Source organism: Furipterus horrens, unplaced genomic scaffold (assembly GCF_987537825.1).
Source record: "Furipterus horrens unplaced genomic scaffold, mFurHor1.1.pri manual_scaffold_9, whole genome shotgun sequence".
Classification (NCBI taxonomy): domain Eukaryota; kingdom Metazoa; phylum Chordata; class Mammalia; order Chiroptera; family Furipteridae; genus Furipterus; species Furipterus horrens.
Window position 1 is genome coordinate 70,380,165 of NW_028327179.1, and position 21,297 is coordinate 70,401,461.

The following is a 21,297-nucleotide window of genomic DNA, read 5'->3' on the forward strand; positions in this document are numbered from 1 at the left end:
AGTTCGGACTAGCCATCAGCCTGACGAAGACGAATGTTATGGCTCAAGGCACGGGGACTCCCCCATGCATCACCATCGATGGGTACACCCTGGAGGTTGTCAACGACTTCACTTACCTCGGGTCCACCATCTCGAGCTCTCTGTCAGTCGACTTGGAGGTCAACCGGAGAATCGCCAGGGCAGCCACAGTTATGGTCAGACTGAACCGGCGAGCGTGGAACAATTCCAGCCTCACTGAGAAAACCAGACTGCGCATCTACCAAGCCTGCGTACTCAGCACTCTCCTCTATGGCAGTGAGACGTGGACCACCTACGCAAGGCACGAAAGGAAACTCAACAGCTTCCACATGAGGTGCCTGCGACGCGTCCTGCATGTCGCCTGGCAGGATAAGGTCCCCAACACCGAGGTGCTGAAGCGAGCCAATATGAGCAGTTTGCATGCAGTTCTTAGCGAGAGACGCCTCAGGTGTCTCGGCCATGTCAAAAGAATGGATGCAGGCCGTATCCCCAAAGACCTCCTCTACGGCGAGCTAGCAGAAGGCAAGAGGATGACAGGGCGCCCAAAACTGCAGTTCAAAGACATCTGCAAAAAGGACATGACACAATGCTCCATCAATCTCAACACATGGGAAGTTCAAGCAGACGACCGCCTAGCCTGGAGGCTCGCGGTCAGGCAAGGTACGTCACGTGCAGAGGCTGCGCGCAACGAGGAGGCGGTCCAGAAAAGATCGAGGCGGAAGCAGCGTCAACAGCAGCAACAACGGCCATCTGCCTTCACCTGTAACAAGTGTGGCAGGGATTGTCACTCCCGAGTCGGACTGCACAGCCATTCTCGGCGGTGCAGATAGACTCTCAAGAAGCTACGCCATCGTCTCTCGAGACGGACAGCTGCCGACGACGACGACGACGACGAGTCTTATGTATTATGTGATACCATGTGGCATTCTTCATTGCCTGGCTTATTTTGCTAAGCATAATTCTCTTTAGTTCCATCAATCTTGTTGCAAATGGCAGAAGTTCCTTCTTTCTTTCTGCTATGTAGTACTCCATTGTGTAAATGTGCCACAGTTTTTTGATCCACTCATCTACAGATGGGCACTTAGGTTGTTTTCAGCACTTGGCTATTGTAAATAGTGCTGATATGAACATAGGGGTGCATAGATTCTTAAGTTTGTTCTTTTATTTACACGCTGATGTCATATACTCTAGTCCAAGCTCTAACACATCTTACCTGGACCACTACAAATTCATTACACTGTAAAGTAGTAGAATCCCTGTTACTTATAATCGTGCCACTGCAAACTGGATGCACCTTTGACATGTTAATTGGTTTCCTTACTTCCAATTATTTGTATCCCTCAACTTCTCTCCACATGATGGGTGTTACAGTATTTGAAAATGGTAGATCTAATCATATAATTACATTACCTAAAATCCTATAATACCTCCTGACTTCTTTTATAATGAAGACCAAATTCCTTAAGGTGTCCTACTAGTCCCTGCTTAATTCATAGCTACCTCCCATCCTTGTCACTGCCCTATTTCTTACTTCACTACAGTCATACCAGCCTTCTTTGGTCATGGACCCTATAGGAACAATCTCCTCCTAATTTAGAACCACTACAAATATTCTTTCTACTCCAGAATGTTTGGAGACTCCCATTCCATATATACATATACATGCCCAATTCACACCTATATTTTCAGCATCCCAGATCTCAACCTAAATGCCATTTTCTTATGGAGTAATGTTCTTAATGAGTTCTTTCCTCATCATTTCCAAGTGAAAATTATACCTTCTCAAAGCATCCTGTACTTTTCTATCAGAAAGGCAATTATAGGGTGTGTGTGAATGTGTGTATGTTTTTGTTTAATGTCTGCCTCCCATGGGGTGGTAATTTCTAGAAAGTCAGAGAGTGGGCCTATTTTTGTCACCATTATGTCCTACTATCAAGGGCATTGCTTGGCACATGGGCACATATATATGTTGCATGAATGAATGAGTGATTATATGCTAGACAAGATTGGGGAAGTTGATGGTGTACTTAAACTATAAGAAGAGCAGAAACTTTCATTTATCTTTTTTTATACATAATGGAGCACATGGTAGGTGATGATTAAGTTTTTGAAGAAAGGAGAGAAGAAATGGGAAAATGGAAAATGAGAAAGGAGAGGAAAGGAAATTGGAAAGGGAGCAGAAAAGTTAAACCTAAATCTAGAATTATAGTCCTTCATAACAAAACTTATATTAATCTCCCCATCTCTCACTTTAAAAAAAACAGACTTGAAAATATGATTATCAAAAAAAAAAAAGAAACCTATTGGCTTGGATAGGTTTTCTTGCTAGAGTAATTGTTGATCAATTATTTATTTGAGAGACTAAAGAATACCAGATGGGGTTACTCATAAAGTGAAGGTACATTTTTGTTTTTTTACTTAAATTTATGGGTAGCTTATTAATATTCATCCCCCTACAAAAAAAGATTTTCATTTGATACTATTAAATGGAATATGTGTAAAAGTATTTTATGAATTATAAATGTATGCACATAATTATTACTGATTAGGTATAGTTAATCATTGCCTACATTTTTTCCAAAATTATAGAAAAATATGTCGTAACTGCAAGTGTGGCCAAGAAGAGCATGATGTCCTATTGAGCACTGAAGAGGATAGAAAAGTGGGGAAACTTTTTGAAGACACCAAGTATACCACCCTGATTGCAAAGCTAAAAACAGATGGAATTCCCATGTATAAACGCAATGTTATGATATTGACCAGTCCAGTTGCTGCCAAGAAGAATGTCTCCATCAATACAGTGACCTATGAATGGGCTCCTCCTGTCCAGAATCAGGCATTGGTAAATAATAAATGGGAGGGGAGTCCCTTTATCAAAGTTCCTGAACTACTTCTTTAGGGCAGTTCCTTTAGTTACCCAATCAACCTCAGGTCAGTTGTTTTTCTGGGATTTACATTACTTTGATGTTCAACTTCTATTACAATCTTTTGAAAGTAAGATTAGATACCTCATAGAATTTTTCTATCAAATATGTTGACATTTATAAGGAAATGGCCTAAAATGCTTAATCATTAGATACAAAACAGATGTTTTGTACAAATCTAGTGACTCTTCTAGCTTGTGCTTGAGAATATTTCTCTTAAGATGGTAAATAATACCTAAAGAATAAAATTTCTGTCATTATTTAGAACTCCGAACATGTTCACCTCTGTTTATTTTACTATGTATGGCCAAAAAAAAAAAGGTATTACATATTATGTGACACTCCTGTTTAAGCTAGATGAGACATGTGGAAGACTTTTAAGAAGGTTAGTTAAATCACCAGAGTGAATCTTGTGATGATAATTTTTATAATGAAAATGCCGTTGATCCATAGGCCATTCTAATGCTGCCTAAAAACTTGTATTCTCTTACAATTGTATATTGTATGTTTAGCACAAGTAAACATTAGTAATCTGAATATTTTTATAAATTGAAAAGGTAAGTTTTAATTTCATGGAGAAATATGTGTTTATTTTTATTGAACTAAATCTATTTGGTGTACCATTTTTTTTAATATGTTAATATCTCAGGATATTTATATAATGAAGGTAATTAATGGTAATAGATAAAACCAACCTCTTTATTAATTCATTTGCTTCTAATATGTGCTGTAAGATAGTATTGCCTGCCTAATGGCCAAGGCATCTCTCAGTTAACACTGGTCTCCTTGTGGTTCAGGCTAGGCAGTACATGCAGATGCTGCCCAAGGAGAAGCAGCCAGTGGCAGGCTCAGAGGGGGCACAGTACCGGAAGAAGCAGCTGGCCAAGCAGCTCCCTGCCCATGACCAGGATCCTTCAAAGTGCCATGAGTTGTCTCCCAGAGAGGTGAAAGAGATGGAGCAGTTTGTAAAAAAATACAAAAGCGAGGCTCTGGGAGTAGGAGATGTCAAACTTCCCCGCGAGATGGAGGCTCAAAGCTCCAAAAGAATGTACATCCCTGGTGGAGACAGAAGCACCATGATAGCAGTGGGGACTGTGGAGGACAAATCAACCGAACACAAAAGAACTCAGTATGTGAGTAGAGTGGTCACACCATTGGCCTAGCTGGTGTAGTTTACAGATACTTTCTCTTTTTTTTAAACCTCTTTGAAAGCCATTCCTCTGTTTCCAAAAGGGAGTAGGTGAGGCAAATAAATTGAATTAAAATTCAGTTTACTCTGATTTTAGGGAATTATCATGTTTGAAACCTCTGCCTAAAACCAAGTTTTCTTATTACTTGTTGCCAAGAATAATTGTGAGTTTTAGGTAAACATGGTAGTTAGCATTGGTGTAATGCTAGAATACAGTATACTAATCTAGAAACTGTTTCTAAACATAATTTTGGTGTTGTTTATCTCTTCCTGTAAATAAGAATAATGTGTGGTTAGGTTAATACATTTTGCTTGTGACATCGTACCTAAAATTCAAACATAAATTTATGTGAATATATGTTCAATCATATTTTTTGAACTCCCTCCTAGAGAGGGAATTTGAAGTCTTTTTCTTTTAATGGCTTGAAGAAAATTGTGACACAGATGAACAAAAAATGAGAACTAAACTTAATGTAACACATCTCTCATAGATTCTATTAGCACATCAACCAATAAGACTTAGTTTTATAAAAAAAATCATTTTCAAAAAGTACTAATAAGCTCTAAGGTAATCATGTTTTAGAGATCCACTTAAAATTTAGGTGAAAATTACTATTAGCCATTTTTCATAAGTCACTTTAATTCAGGAACCAATACTCTTATACACAGGGTACAACAATGAGGTTTGAATGGCCTGGAGAAAGCCAAGAGATTCTGTTTCACAGAGTTACTAACACCTTATTATCTACATGGACAAACTATTAATTTCAGTAGAAATTCTTTCTCTTGAAAATTGTTTCTCTGAATTTTTACTAAAGCTGCTGATGAGAAATTCCAGTCTTATGATAACTACATTATTTTGGATGGATTTCTTTTCAGTCCTGCTACTGCTGCAAACTGAGTATGAAGGAAGGTGATCCAGCCATCTATGCTGAAAGGGCTGGCTACGATAAACTGTGGCACCCAGCTTGTTTTGTCTGCAATACCTGCCACGAACTCTTGGTTGACATGATTTATTTCTGGAAGAATGGGAAGCTATACTGTGGCAGACATTACTGTGACAGTGAGAAACCCCGATGTGCTGGCTGTGATGAGGTATGTTCTCTAAGGCCACCTGAATGCAAGCTCATTTTTGTACCCCTGCATGGTTCCCTTACCACCCTAAGGCGACTCTTAATGAGAAGGAAGTGTGAATTAGCCAGACATCATTAGTTGCTTTATTTATATCCAAAGAAGTTGAATGAAAAAAACTTTTAATTTTAGTCATTCTGAGTACTGTATTAATTGTATCGACTAAGGAAAGATTGTCCATAAACATAAAAAAATCAATTTGGACTAAACTAAATAACCCAAGTTCAAGCTTTAGGTTATTTTCAGACAAGGAAATAAGTTGATTTATTTGTGGATCTAATTCCCTTATTGTCTAAAGAACCTAGCTTTGTTATTTGTAACAAAAATATATGATTCATTTTACTTTTATCCTCTTTCCAGCTAATATTCAGCAATGAGTATACCCAGGCAGAAAACCAAAATTGGCATCTGAAACACTTTTGCTGCTTTGACTGTGACAACATACTAGCTGGGGAAATATATGTGATGATCAGTGACAAGCCCGTGTGCAAGCCCTGCTATGTGAAGAATCATGCTGTGGTAAGAAGCAGTCTAGGGATATGGTTGCCTCAACCTGCTTTATGGTTTGACTTTATACCTTTAAGCCTCTTACAAGTGAGAAATAGAAAGTACTACTCTCAGATAGGAAACATGTGATTCCTACCACAGGGTGTTAAAATCCAGATAATTCAAAAGCAATACATGTGTTAACTGTGGACCACCTCAAGATTTCAACCTGTGCAGTTCACAAGGTAGATTATAAATACTACTCGATTATCAAATCCCTATTTTCAAAAAAGTTTCTTAATGAGGATGAAATTAATTGAGTCTCATACAGATCAAATTCCATTTAAATTAAGGTTTCTAGGGGTTGTTCATATTCTTTAGCTCTATTTTATGAGTTCTGTTCATGTTATTAGACCATTACTAGGGCTTTGTGTTTGCTGCTTGGAGTGATTTATTTGCATGGGCCAAACAAGCATTTAATACAAGAGTATATTATTTTTTTCTTGGATCTACCCTACTTATACAAAGCTGCCATTGCACGATGGCCAAGAGGTAATTTAGATAATTTAATAAATTTAAAAAGTTAACCACATACAGTAAATCTTGTAAGTCAGGGGATATTAAAAGCACAGACATTTACTTCTTTGTATGCAGAAAATACATACTAGGTAAAGATTTCCCTGAGCCATCAAGTAGAGGAGACTTCTGGCTAAGAAATAAAATGACATTTATGTAGTTCTAGGAGTATAATACTATGAAAATAAGGTAACAAGTTTTGGTGTCAATGCTAGTTTTCAACCCTTACCCATTGCCCCCAGATATAATTAGTTATTTTTTTTAATCAACTCTGCCTTGTCAGTATATCTCAGGTCCTCACGTTTACAGCTACTCTACTTCAGACCTTTATTTTTTTGTTACTTGGATTATTGCAGTGGCCTCAAATGTGGTCTCCCCACATCCATTCTTGGGCCTCGTTCATAGCCACCTTCCATAATAATGGAAGATAATCTTTCTAAAATGCAAATCTAATCCTTAAGCCTTTGCTTAATAGATCCACCAGTCTCTTTTTGCCTATTTTTATATATTTATTTTTAATCCTTACCTGAGGACATGCTTATTGATTTTAGAGAGAGGGGAAGGGAGAGGGAAAGAGAGAGAGAAAGAAACATCAATGTGAGAGAGATAAATTGATATGTTGCCTCTCATACGCACCCAGAATAGGGAACCGGAACCACAATCTAGGCATATGCCCTGACTGGGGTCAAACTGGCAACATTTCACACTAAGGGGTGACGCTCCAACCAACTGAACCACGTCAGCTGGGGCTTTTCTTTCCTATCTAGCTGCTTCTACTATTAATCTAACCCAAATCATACATTTCCACAATTTACCAGTATTTTCCAGTTTATACACTGTTCTTTGTCTTCTCACACTTATTCCTTTGTCTGATATACCCTCTTTTCTTGTTTTACCTGACCATGTATACACATTTTTTCAGGCTCGGTTTAGGCTTAACATTTTTCAGAACACTATTCCTCATATCCTACCTCAAGCTCCACCCCTTTTTTTCTGGCTAGGGCTGATGTCTCTCTTTTCTCATGGGTCCTTGCATGTGTGTTTGCCCACGTGCATACAGTTGTTAATATCACTCATCTCTCTCCTCCTCTAGACTGTAAGCAGCTGGAGAATAGAGTTTGCCTTTTTACTTCCTTATCCTCAATGTCTGCATCTAGGAAACATTTGAATGACAGACTTTTACTCTTTAAGATTTGTCATTTGTTTTGAGGTCTACATGGACCTTTCTTATACCTGGGGAAAAGATGCTGAATCACCATGTGGCCTGATACATAATTTAACCAAAGAACTGCTTTTCTGAATATTGTTGCAACAGTTTCTCTACAGAAGAGGGATAGCATAATGTGTATTTTATTGTGGAGTGTGTGACCGTGGTCTCAAGGACTAGAATGCAAACTCCGTGAAGTCAGAGATTTTTGTCTGCTTTGTTTTCTGTTGTATTTCCAATACTAGAACAACACATTAGATACTCAGTAAATACTTACTGAGTAAAGCTTTAAATAGATGAAGCTACTTTATTTAACTTTTATAAGCTTCTCTCCATTACATTATATCAAATCCATGGGGAGGATTATAACTACAAATACGATTTTTTATTTTTTATATATATTATTTTATTTTATTGTTGTTCAATTACAGTTGTCCCAATTTTTCCCCCATTGCTCTCCCCTGCCTCACTCATCCCTCCACTCCCATAGTCAATCTCCACTCTGTTGTCCATGTCCATGGGTCATTTATACTTGTTCCTTGACTAGACCCTTCTTCGCCTTTCCCCTGGTAACCTCTGTCTCCCTCCCCTCTGGTCATTGTCAGTTTGTTCCTTATTTCCACTCCTCTGGTTCTGTTTTGGTCACTTGTTTGTTTTTGTTCATTAGGTTCCACTTATAGGTGAGATCATATGGTATTTGTCTTCTGCCACCTGGCTTATTTCACTTAGCATAATACCCTCTATTTCCATCCATGCTGTCGTGAAGGGTAGGAGTCCTTTCTTTCTTTCTGCTACATAGTATTCCATTGTGTAAATGTACCACAGTTTTTTGATCCACTCATTTACTGATGGGCACTTAGGCTGTTTCCAGCACTTGGGTATTGTAAATAATAATGCTGTGAGAAAAAAGATAATCTCTAAATTAATATTTAGCTTTATAATATGGCATGACTTCTTTTAAAGGTTTAGTTTTCTGTAAGATATACTATTGTATTTCCGTAATATCCAAATGAACATATCATCACCTAAACAAATTCCAGCTGGTGCTAGATAAAGCATGCAACATGCTAAAGGATGCAAAATTTTGAAGACGGTTATTTCATTTAGAGCATATATCTACTTAAATCTTAAAAAAAATTTTTTATAAAAAGGAAAGAGATTCAAATTATTTTTAACCTGAAGCCAAGAACTCAGCTCAGAACAAGGCATTTCTGAGGGAAAAAAAAGGAAGGAAGATAATGGAAAATGCACTGAGTTTATCTCTGCATGGTCTCTGGAATTCCAGTATCAAATTGCCACCTCCAGAGTTCACATCTACAAGATTTCCCTGCTGCCAGAGAGCTCATTATAACAAATGTCATTATTTCACATTGTATATACAAATAAAAGAAGTAGAAGGGCTTGAAGGAAGGAAGAACTCTGAAATATTTGAGGTTTAAGAACAGGAAGCACATGGTCTCCCTGAAAGGTTCCGTATTCCCCAGACACTTCTAGGTTTAGGAAGAATTCAGGATCAGTAGGTTTTTACCTAGTATACATGACAGAACATGGGAGGAATGGCAATCAAATAAAACTGTATTTTATGAAACCATAAACCCTAAATTCAATGTGGCCCTTAGTTATGTTTTAACCTAAATAACTTCTTTAATTTTATGTATAGTTGAACAGTAGTTATCTTTCATAAATAGCAGATTAAAACATGTGTTTTAAAAGACTTATTTTTTAAAAATCCACAAATATTACAATGCTAAGAAGGTAGTTGATGGTCTAAAAGGAATGGAATAAAAAATTGAGTGTGAAGTGCTTCTATTTTACATAAACAATTTTTAAAGTATTGAAAAATTAATTAAAATAGAAAGCTACAAAGGAGAACATTGTAAATTAATTATAAAGCTATAAAAATGAATATATACCTGGCTGCTGTGGCTCAGTGGATTGAGCATCGGCCTGCAAGCCAAGTGTCTCTGGTTCGATTCCCAGTCAGGGCACAAGACTAGGTTGCATCTCAGGTCCCCAGTTGGGGGCACGAGTGAGAGGCAACCACACAGTGATGTTGCTCTCCCTCTCTTTCTCCTTTCCCCCCTCTCTACAAATAAAAAATAAACAAACAAACAAACTTAAAAAAGTTTGTGTAATTTTCAAAAAAATAGACTGCAGTAAAAAAAAATGAATGTATACAAAACAATTGCTTGCATGGTACAGCTACAAAATAGGAGGGTGTTTGTAATTAAGACACTCATTTCTGTTATATTCAGGAATACTGTATTAATTATGCAGAAATTCTCTTCCTTGCTTCTCAGACCAACTGGGATGACATAATGTAGGTATTAGCAACTACAATCTCTGTAAATAGAAGCCATGGAGCTCTAAAAAATATGGAAAGTATATTGCAGGCCTGAAATGGATATCTGTAACAAGGCTAACCCACTGAGGAGCAGCCACATTTTGAGATCTTTTCAAGTGAGGGAGCTTAAGCTAAATGACCTTCCTCAACCCACCCACCCTTCATCTCTCAGTAATTCCTGACAATCACATTTAAGAGACCAAGAATGCTGAAGTTAAAATCACTTCCGTGCAGTTTTGGACTACCTTGTTGATTTTGTCACTTGTTATAAAATACTAAAAACAGCAACGTTAGGTAGTCACATTCATTCAGAACATGCATCAACAAATAGGCATGTGAACTGTCTAGGGTTTTGGAGGTCTCAAATGAGTAGTTTGCTTTCTGGTATAATAAAGGTTATTCATTTATTTTCTTTATATGCATATTCAGCTAAAGAGGAAAATTTTGTGTGTTATATATGTTTGTGGCTTTGGATTTATGGATATCATATATTTGTATATAACATACATGTACACTGAATGGTATAGAGGATATAAGCATTAATATTCTATAATATTAGATTATACATAAATTATGACTTACGACAGAACTGAAGCCAATTAACTATGTTATATTTTTAGTGTAATCTAAATATTCTTAAATAATTTCAGTATTTTTAATTAAGTCCTCAATTACTTTGAACATGATTTTCACTTATTACTGTCTAGAAATTAGTGCTGTTAATAATCTCATATGTCATAGGTAAGACTGATAAAATTACTGCTTCAAAGCTTTAATGAATGAGGAAAGTCTTTTATTAAGAATATTTTTAGAGCAGTTTTATGTTTACAACAAAATTGAAAGGAAGATAGAAATTTCCATAAACCTCTTATCCCCACACATATACATAGCCTTGCTCATATCAATATCACTCATTAGAATGGTGCATTTTTTTCACCAAGGCTGAATCTACATTGACACATCCTAACCAGCAAAAGTACATAGTTTACCTTAGGGTTCACTCTTGGTGTATATTCGATGGGTTTAGACAATGTATAGAATAGACAAATTATATACACATATAATATATATTATATATACATGTATACATATCCATCATGATACTGTCATACAGAGTATTTTCACTGTCCTAAACATCCCCTGTGCTCTGCATATTTGTCCTTTATTTCTCCCACCTCCCCGCCCCATGCCCCAACTCTGGCAACCCTTGGCTTTTTTATTGTAGTCATAATTTTGCCTTTCCTAGAATATCGTAATTGGAATCATACAGTATGTAGCTTTTCACATGGACTACTTTCACTTAGTAATTTGCATTTAAGTTTTCTCCGTGTCTTTTTATGACTTGGTAGCTCATTTGTTTTTAGCACTGCATAACATTTCATTGTCTGAATGTGCCACTGTTTATCTATGAAGGAAATCTTGATTACTTCCAAGTTTTGGCAGTTATGAATAAGGCAACATGCAGGAGCAGGATTTTGAGTAGATATAAGTTATCAACGCTCTTGGGTAAATACCAAAGAACATGATTATTGGATAGTGTGGTAAGAGTGTTTAGTTTTATAAGAAACAACCAGCTGTCTTCCAGACTCTCATTTTGCACTCCCACCAGCAATAACAGTTCCTATTGCTCTATATCCTCCCTAGAATTTGGTGTTGTAGGAAAAATCATAAACTTTTTTATAAGTACTGATCTACAGTTTGTTAGAATATGCTGGAACCAAATGCATTGCTTTGGAACTCACCATCAAGACTTTCTGCCTTGAATACCGTGGGGATATTTTACAAGCATCAAATTACCTGTTTGACCTTCAGCTATTACTTCTCACAGTGTTCAGCGTATAGGCTACAGTAACAGTTGTTGGCTAAAAAAGATTAATATGAAGGTCACTCTCATTTTCTTTTTATTTGTATCTTTAACTTACAGGTATGTCAAGGATGCCACAATGCCATTGATCCTGAAGTACAGCGGGTGACCTACAACAGTTTCAGCTGGCATGCATCCACAGAGTGCTTCCTGTGTTCCTGCTGCAGCAAGTGTCTCATTGGGCAGAAGTTCATGCCAGTAGAAGGCATGGTTTTCTGTTCAGTGGAGTGTAAGAAGATGATGTCTTAAGAGGAGAGCACCAAGCAGTATTGAGCCGTAGCTATCCAAAGTGGTCTGCATTTCTACTGTAAAATGCAATTTGGAAAAATAAATGGAAAAAAAGAAACTATAAAGGATACCAGAAGATTTTGTTAACTAGCTTTCTTTGCTGTATTTCCCTTAGCATTTTTTTTCATCTTAACATTTAAAATCTGCTTTAAGCATTTGATTTTTAAATGTAAAGGATGCTATTATATTTCTTTAGCTTTCCGGATGTAAAATCACTGAGTTGGAAGGTTGGGTTTAATTAATTTTTTTATCCCTATCTCCCTTGTGCCAAACAGTATATATGAAACACTTAAAAGTTAATGTGATGAATGGAGACATGAGCATTTCTAGTTCTATATTCTTGTTTCCCTCTAATGTAAAATAAAAAGGAAATGAAACTTGCCCTAATGCCAAAGCTCTACATTTATTGCCTCACCATATTCACTGAGTTTTGTAGTGATACACAGTAAATTCTTCTGACAGAAGAAGCAAAAAAATGCAGCATAATATAGAGAGCTATTATTTTAATGCTGATGCATTTGTTATTTCCTGATTTAGGCAGAGGTGGTTTTATTGCATTTCTCTTTAACAATTTTTTTTCCTACCTCTCAGTATTCTCTTTGTAAGCTGGTGACCTTCATATGTGGCCTTGAATATTTTATTGTCACATGTGGCATCCACACTTTCTATTGATGATTTTTAGCTTGAACTTAAAAGACCCTCATTTGTATTATGTTTTCACTCCAAAGAATATGTATACTTTGTACCCAAGAAACTATAATTTGTACTGATTGCACTCGCCTGCCATGATTTGGATGTATTTTTTTGCATAGTTTTTATTCTTTTCTATGGATACTGTCCTATGATGCTTCTAAAGCCTGTTCATGGGTATATCAAATGCCTTCTTCATCCATATATACTTCCGTCCTTAAGTATTCCTAATTTTTTTTCTGTAGAGTTATATACACTATGCACTATGAAAATCAAATGAAATTAATGATATGTATCAAAATAAAATTTCATTTTAATAATTGTACCTTTATTCCTATTTTAAATTTTTTATTTTATTGTTCTATTACAGTCATCCCATTTTTCACCCATTGCTCTCCCCTGCTCCACCCACCACAGCCCCTCTCTTACAGTCAATCCCCACCCTGTTGCCCATGTCCATGGGCCCTTCATATCCTTTTCATTAGAGAAAAAAAAAAATTCTTATGCAGTTAAGCACTTGTTAGAGCAGGGGGCGCTGTTTCCAAGGATTAAAAATTACCCAAACAAAGGCTGCTTCTGACAAAACAGAACAGAAAGGCTTTTCATTATGATAAATATCTTTAATGAAATTTTAAAATCAAGGAACTTAGGTCATTCGTTTTCAAGTCATGTTGGAGTCTTTTTCAGAAAAAAAGAGAAAATGTCACTTTAATTGAAGTTTGGGAAAACTTCTCTTGAGGTGACTGATAAGGATTACTCTTATACTTGAATTGCAACTCTATTTGTTTTTCTACAAATTTTTTCATGGTAACCTATTGTGAGAAGCAAATGTGGAATAGTGGTAGGTTCATTTCTCCTCATATTAGCGAATCATGAGATTTTTCCCCCCCTCAGTGTGAAGTATTTGCTTTAAGTTTATCTGACACATGCAGAATAATTTGGTTATGATTTTTTTTTTCAGTTCCTGTTTGTTTCGCTGGTAGTGCTTCTTCTTAAATTCAACCGCCAGCCCCCAACATGGCTAAGTGGGAAAAACATTAAAACAATTTCCCTGCATACTGAAATGGCCATTCTTCATATGTCTACCTAATCAGCCTTAGAAGAATGAACTACTTTGGGAGATTCAGAGCCACTGGGTTTGATTCTTTATTCTCATCTATTTTTAATTTGACCTTGAATGAACTCTGTGGGAGAGATTTCAAAGTTCCCTACCATTTTAAATTGTTAATCGGGTTTAAAAAATTCTTTTGAATATTTTGTCCTGTGAACACGTAATAAGAGAATAAGTAAATGGATTAGTTAAATCCATCTCTTGTGGTGAGGAAAAAAGGGAAGTGATAAAAATTTTTATCTAGATTCATGCATTCTTTTCTTCGAAAGTAGATAATGAAGAATAACCTTTTGTTCTACTTATTTTCTATTGGACAATAAGTGGAAATCTCATCATGCAAATCCTGTTTAGTTCTGTTTTTCAGAGACATAGCTTATCCTTTTGTACTCAACATAGCAGGCACTTAACCACATTTGTGCAGTTAGCAGTAGAGACCCTAACCCTGAAAGGAACTAGATTGGGAGGGTAAGAATACCAGAATATGAAACATGTTAAAGGTACCACAGAGAGTAAGAAAAGAGATGTGTTTTCCCCTTCAGCAGAAGCCAACATCTTGTATATTAGAAGGTCGGCAGCCGTCCGTCTCGAGAGACGATGGTGTAGCTTCTTAAGAGTCTATCTGCACCGCCGAGAATGGCTGTGCAGTCCGACTCGGGAGTGACACGGTATCTGTCTCCTCCCGTGTTGAATCGACATCTTGCGATGACGCTGGAGTGTCCTCTCCAGTGGAGCTGAGGCTACAGAGCCTGGGCAGGGTGATATGGAGGGTCTGCTGTTGCCCATGCAGCAGACCCCCCCTCTCTTCGCAGCTGAAGGGTCCAAGGGAAAGACGGAGTCAATACAGCTTGGCTTCAGGTGCGCCGCAGGAGTTGCCGGTGTTGACTACAACGTCAAACCGCCTTAGGGACTCCGGCTCCGGATTTTCTGTCGGGGTTTACTCCCTTAGCCTTTCCCTTGAAGAGGTATGCCGCAAGGCAGCGGAGGTTTTTTGGAGTCAGAGTTTTCCTTCTCTGATGTGCCCTGACTGGAAGATCGAACCAGCGACACTTAGCTCGCAGGCCGACGCTCAATCCACTGAGCCAAACCAGCCAGGGCATATTAGAAGGTATAATGATGATTTCTGATTCTTATCCCCTAATCAGTAGTAGATACTTGAGAATAGAATGGTTAGATGAGAGAGAGGAGAGAGATTTTTATCCCTGACACCCAGGGACTTCTAAAGAAGATTTTGACACATCATCATATGCTGAAGTATATTGAGGTAATACATTTACCATCTTATTGGAACAGACTATATTAAAATGATTAATCATGAACTAATTCACAGAATGTACACACATTATATTAATCTCTAAGGAGGTGAATTTTGCTTGGAACCCTTGGGTACAGTTATAGTTTTGAGGAATCAATAGACTGGGATTATTTAATCGCATTAAGAGATACCAGTTGCTCAAGAGACTCACTGGTCTTCATATTTGTTGTATCTTTTTTTTATTATTATTTTTTTATTAGGAGTGAATAGCTAAGGGTTGTTTTTTCTTTAATCAACATTAGGTGAAACTTCTATGACTGAAGTCTTTAAGCACAGATCTCCAAATCTAACTGTGAAGTATCACAAGACAAATTTTACCAAAGGCAAAAGATTTATTATTGACTCATTCTTAAGTAATTTCTAACAAGCAATGTTTGAGATCATCCAACATCACCATGGTTACCAAAAAGACACCACCACCCAAGATCAGTCATCAGCCTTTGCCTCAAGCTGCCCTGGCATATCTGAACTTGTCTTCTGGATGTTCACTTACTTTCTCAGAAAACTAGTGACTCCGTTAATGTCTCCATAAAAGAGCACTTTACTGCAAATTTATACTAGATTCTCTCTGCCCCTCTCTGACCTCTTCTGAATTGTGTTCAATGACAACTTCGATGATTATATTGAATGTTCACATATTTGAAAAGGACTCATTGTGTTGGAATACATGGGTGCATTTTTGTGAGAAATGCTGACAATAAAACACTGGGGCACAGGACTTGAGCAGCAAAGCGAGGCATTTATTCACGAGTCTGCAGAGTTGGGCACACCACCAGCCAGGAGCATGCACACACAAAGTAGACAAAGAAAACTGGTTTTACAGTAATGCGGTTAGCTTCCCCTTCCTTCTCCCCAGTTTCTCCATTACTGGTTAATCTGGGTTCACAATCTTAACACCTCAGGGTGTGATTAACTAAGGGTAACCTGGTTATAGGTCTATCTCCAACTTATTTGCAAAGTTATCTGGCTACATCTTCCCATTTCTCTGTGTTTGGTGACAACAATATTCCTCCTTTTGATCCCAGAGATATGTGTGAGTACTGCGGAATGTCATTTCCTTGCCCCTTTTCCATGATTCACCTGTTAATTATCCCTTACTGGTTTGCGAGTCACTGGCTTGCTTCTTCATCCCTAACATTTTGAATATACAACCTGAAACACATTCTTCCTTGACTAATAGAATCTTTTTTTCATATATTTACTCAATTCTTAAATAGTTTTAGCTAATTATTTTGTTTCTTCATGGGAAGCAACATGCCATTGTAGCTTCTATTTAAAATGATAATGTATGTTAAAACACTTAAAACAAGATATCATTCATCTTTTATACTTGTTTTGAATGGCATTTTATGCTGACATTTATGAAAGCTACTATTAATTTTTCTTCAACAATAATTTTCCTCAGGATATCTTGACCTTCAGACAATAGCAACAATAACAAAACTTTATACTCAGGTATCTTTACTAGAGTCAGCCATTATCAAATGCAGAGACATTTGAGTTGATGGCACCAGAAATGTTGATTGTAAAGGCATTGCAGCATAGTTCAGAAAAGGAAGCTGGTTTTAGGAGTCTAGAGATCTGGTAAAATCCCATTGATTCTCTCCTCCTCAGAGTTACAGCTGAGTAGGATGGAGGAAAAGATTGTTAGATTTGAAGAGTAGGAAATAACCAGCCCAGCTGTATCATGGACATTGGTGAATATGTTGAAGTCACCAAGAATAACAACAGGGAAAGTGGTAGAAAGTAAAGTGAGCCAGAGACTAAAGTTACCAAAAACATGGAGTATCCTAGAATTTGATAGGAGATGTCAACTCAGTGAAGAAATGAGTGGAAAGGTCTGAGGCCATGTACTGTACTTCAAAGAGCTTTGATTGTTATGAAGCAAAAAGGAATTAGGTAGAAATATCAATGGAGATTGAGTAAGACAGCTATCCCACAAGCACTGTAAAGAGCTCATATAGGGAAAAAATAACTGGTCTCAGTTTAGAGTACTACGGAAGAAACAGACCTTGAAGCATAATGAGCATCAAGTAGAGCAAGGAGATGACGTGGTTGAGAGTACAAGGAAGTTTGCAATTCACAGAAAGTGGACTTCAAGAGGGCACAGTGGTAAAGTCAGGGAATGTAAGAAGGGATGTGGCCAGATTAGGGGATTAACAAAGCAGAATGGATATCAGGTTTCCAAATGAGGCCAAAAAATAACAAATGCCTCAGGTAAAGAAGGCTGCAAGGCATACCAAGGTTAGCCCTATTAATTTGCTAGAGAAGGATGAGTAATCAGTTAGGAATGCTTTTGGCTATAAGTAACTACAAAAACACTGCTAAGAGTGCCTTAAAGACAAAACACAGGCTAGCACAAATTCAGCTCAGAAGAAGCTTTTTTAAAAAACTCCTCTGCCAACCTGTATGTATTGCCTTCCATCTTCAGATTAGCCCTTTTATTCAAACACCACTTTCTCACATTAACAGCACCCAAAGTATAAAGCAGAGAGGTAGCAAAAGGGCATTTTACTCTCTTAACAAGAAGAAAAATCTTTCTCAGGAGGCCCCAGTAGATTGACCTACTGTTTCACTCTTTTGGCTAGAACTAGGTCCCATGCTCAGAAGAAAAGGGAAGCAGCATTTATGGTTGATTTACCTAATCATAATTCATACTCTGAGGGCTGGGCACATGGCTACCCAGAAAAATAATTTTTTGACATAGGAGGGAAGGAAAGAGCTGTTGCATTGGCAATGACAGGGACTACTATGGTGAATAATTGTTTAGAATTCAGTCTTTAGCTAGAAGATATGGGATTACCAGGCAGCTGCTTAGTTCTGAAGCGTGGGGTTTTCTTGACTTGTGAGATAGACGGGCTTCATTTGGGAACATCTTTCTTAGGCAGGATCCCACTTACATAGCCCATGATGATATGGAGGAAGAGCAAGAGACACTATGAAGTCCTTGGGGTAACTGGTTCTGGGTTTTGTTTGGCTTGCTCCCCTCACTATCTCATTCTTATTATTATCTGATCCATTTTCAAATCATAAGTAATTTTTACTTCTCTCAATCCCTCTCTTCCATTCTTCCCCAAAACCTAAAACTTATTCCATCATGCCCTTACCATGCTGACTTACTTAGCTATCTGAAATGCTTCTTGGAATTTGTTCATGCCTGCCTCTCCAATACTATAAACAACACTTCAGCTGATAACTTTATTTTTTCTGACCAGGGATGTTTAAATTCCGATCAGGCCTTCCTATCTATAGTCTCATCCTCTCACCTTCATTCTAATTCAGTGATTCTCAAGCTCTAGTATGCAACAAATCACCTGGAGAGTTTGTTAAATACAGACTCCTCAGTTTCTGATTCAGTTGGTCTTGGGTGGGGCCTGATTATTTGCATTCCTTACAAGTTCCCAGGAATGCTGATGCTAATTGATGTCTGGGTCCACACTTTGAGAGATATTGTCCTAATTCATTCTACATTTTTCTAAAACTCTTTAACAATGACCAGGCTACTTTTCCAATCCTACATACCTACACATTGTTATCTAGCCATACACAAATGCTTGCAGTTTCTTTTTTTTATTGTATCTTTTTCATTACCATTTACCCCCTTTATACAAGCCCCCCAAAATCACCACGCTGTTGTCCATTCATGCCCATGAGTCTTTTTTTCCTTTTTGCTTAATACCCCCACCCTCTAAATTCACACCTCCCACCAAAAGCTGTCAGCCTACTCTCTATGAGTCTGTTTCTATTTTGCTTGTTAGTTCAGTTTGTTCATTAGATTCCACTTATGAATGAAATCATATATGGTATTTGTCTTTCTTTGACTGGCTTATTTCACTTTGCATAATGTTCCCCAAGCCCATCTATAAGGCCACAGTAATCAAAACAGTCTGGTAGTGGCATAAAAACAGACACATAGATCAATGAAACAGAATAGAGAGCCCAGAACCCACACATTTATAGTTAATTAATATTTGACAGAGGAAGCAAACACATACAATCAGCTAAAATAGTTTATTCAATAAATGATGTTGGGAAAATTGAACAGATATGTACAAAAAAATGAAACTAGACCATCTTCTTATACCACACACAGAAATAAATTCAAAGTAGATTAAAGAGTTAAATGTTACCCCAAAACCATAAAATTTCTAGAAGAAAACATAGGCAGTAAAATCTCCAACATTTCTCATAGCAATATTTTTTCTGATAAATCTCCTCAGGCAAGGGAAACAAACAAAAAATAAATAAATGGGACTACATCAAACTAAAAAGGTTTTGCAAAGGAAACCATTGACAAAATGAAAAGACAACCCATTGAATGGAACAACATATTCTCAGATACATCTAATAAAGGGCTAATATCAAAAATTTATAAAGAACTTATAAAACAACACCAAAAAAAAAAAAAAAAAAGAAAAAAGCAATCCAATTAAAAAATAGGCAAAGGACCTGAATAGACACTTCTCCAAGAAGACATGCAGATAGCCAGCCAGTAGACAAATGAAAAGACACTCAACATCACTAATCATCAAAGAAATGCAAATTAAAACCACAATGAGATAGAGACAACACTTTACAACCATCAAAATGGCTATCATCAGTAAATCAACAAACAACTTCTGGCAAGGATGTGGAAAAGGGCCCATTTCCAGACTCTGTGAGGCAGGTGGGCCCTGGGTTGAGTGGGCCACACAAAATAGGGTAGGACGCGTCTCCCTGCCTCAGCTCAGAGCCCACAGCTGGAGGATCCCACACAAGCCCCCAAATTGTAAGAAACACTCACAATAAAACACCGGGACACAGGACTTGAGCAGCAAAACAAGGCATTTATTCACGAGTCTGCAGAGTTGGGTGCACCACTTTTGCACTGTTGGTGGGAATACAGATTGGTGCAGCTACTGTGGAAAGCAGTATGAGATACCTCAAAAAATTAAAAATGGAACTGCCATATGACCCAGTGATTTCATTTCTTGGAATTTATCTGAAGAAACCTGAAATAATAATTCAAAACAACATAGCACCCTTATGTTCATTGCAGTGTTATTTACAACTTCCAAGATATGGAAGCAGCCCAAGTGTCTATCAGTAAATGAATGGATAAAACAACCATGGGACTTACACACAATGAGATACTACTTCACCATAAAAAGATGCAGTTTCAAGTTTCTGGAAGTTAGTAACTTCTTTCATACCTCCATGACTTTACAAAGGTAGCTACCTCAAAGATGTGGATCCACAACACTCTCGAACCTCCCCTAGTTTGTGACCCATTGTCTGTGCTCAAAAAGGAATACAATTTTATTCATGTATGTTTCCCTGGAACCCAACTGAGTGCTTAGCACAGGAAATCCTCTTATGGAGGGGCTAGGATGAGAAAAAATGATGCGTTTGCTTTGAAATATGTTAAGTTTGAGGCAGGCGAAGGGTTACAGTTTGGAAACTGATATTTACATCCAAAAACAAAACAAAACAAAACAAAAAAACTCTCTGGTTGGAAGTGTCAATAAAGAAGTCAGTGGATAAAATTGTTAGCATCTCATAATCTCATATTAACTTACAAAAAGAATCCTTTTCTTCTTATGAAATGTGGCTATATGTCAATGATACTTTTGAAATGATTTTCATGCTACCCTATTATTCTCCAGGGTAAAATTAAGACAGGTTCAATATATTTTCTCTCTTCTGAAGAAATAAAAATTTACTAGTAGTTTTAGTACTTACACAATAGACATTGAAAGTTCTGAACAACCACTTAACCTCTCTATCTCAATTTTTCACCTACAAAATGGGAATATCAATTACTTTCGGCAGACTGCATTTTAAAAAATAGCCATAGTAATATTTCTGGTCCCACATGCTCTTCCAGAACTTTGCCATTCACTATCTGGAGTCTATGTTTTCTCCCCTGAATCTGAGAGGCACTTTATGACTACCTGGATGAACAAAATGTGGCATACATGCTTTCCTAGCTTAGACTGTAACAAGAGATATGACCTCTTCAGGCTCTCTGTCCCAAGGGATGAACCCCAGTTATCGCACTGTGAGGAAGCCCAAAGTAGCTCACTTGGAGACTCCATGTGAAGAGGAACTGAGGCTCCATGTCCAATACCAGCATCAACTGTCAGACAGATGAATAAATGACTCCTCAAATGATTCC

The 21,297-nt window shown here is 37.3% G+C and overlaps 1 protein-coding gene across 2 annotated transcripts in view; it reads left to right on the forward strand.

The window, feature by feature from the left end:
• The window catches only part of TES (testin LIM domain protein), a 57,941-nt gene extending 45,832 nt beyond the window's left edge, over positions 1-12,109 (forward strand). For both annotated transcript variants that reach the window (XM_090287392.1, XM_090287393.1), the window contains exons 3-7: positions 2,608-2,860; positions 3,740-4,075; positions 5,011-5,226; positions 5,623-5,781; positions 11,800-12,109. In XM_090287392.1, the coding sequence (XP_090143518.1) occupies positions 2,608-2,860; positions 3,740-4,075; positions 5,011-5,226; positions 5,623-5,781; positions 11,800-11,988 (1,153 nt within the window). In that variant the 3' untranslated portion in view covers positions 11,989-12,109. The remainder of the gene's footprint in view (positions 1-2,607; positions 2,861-3,739; positions 4,076-5,010; positions 5,227-5,622; positions 5,782-11,799) is intronic.
• Positions 12,110-21,297: the final 9,188 nt, after the last annotated feature.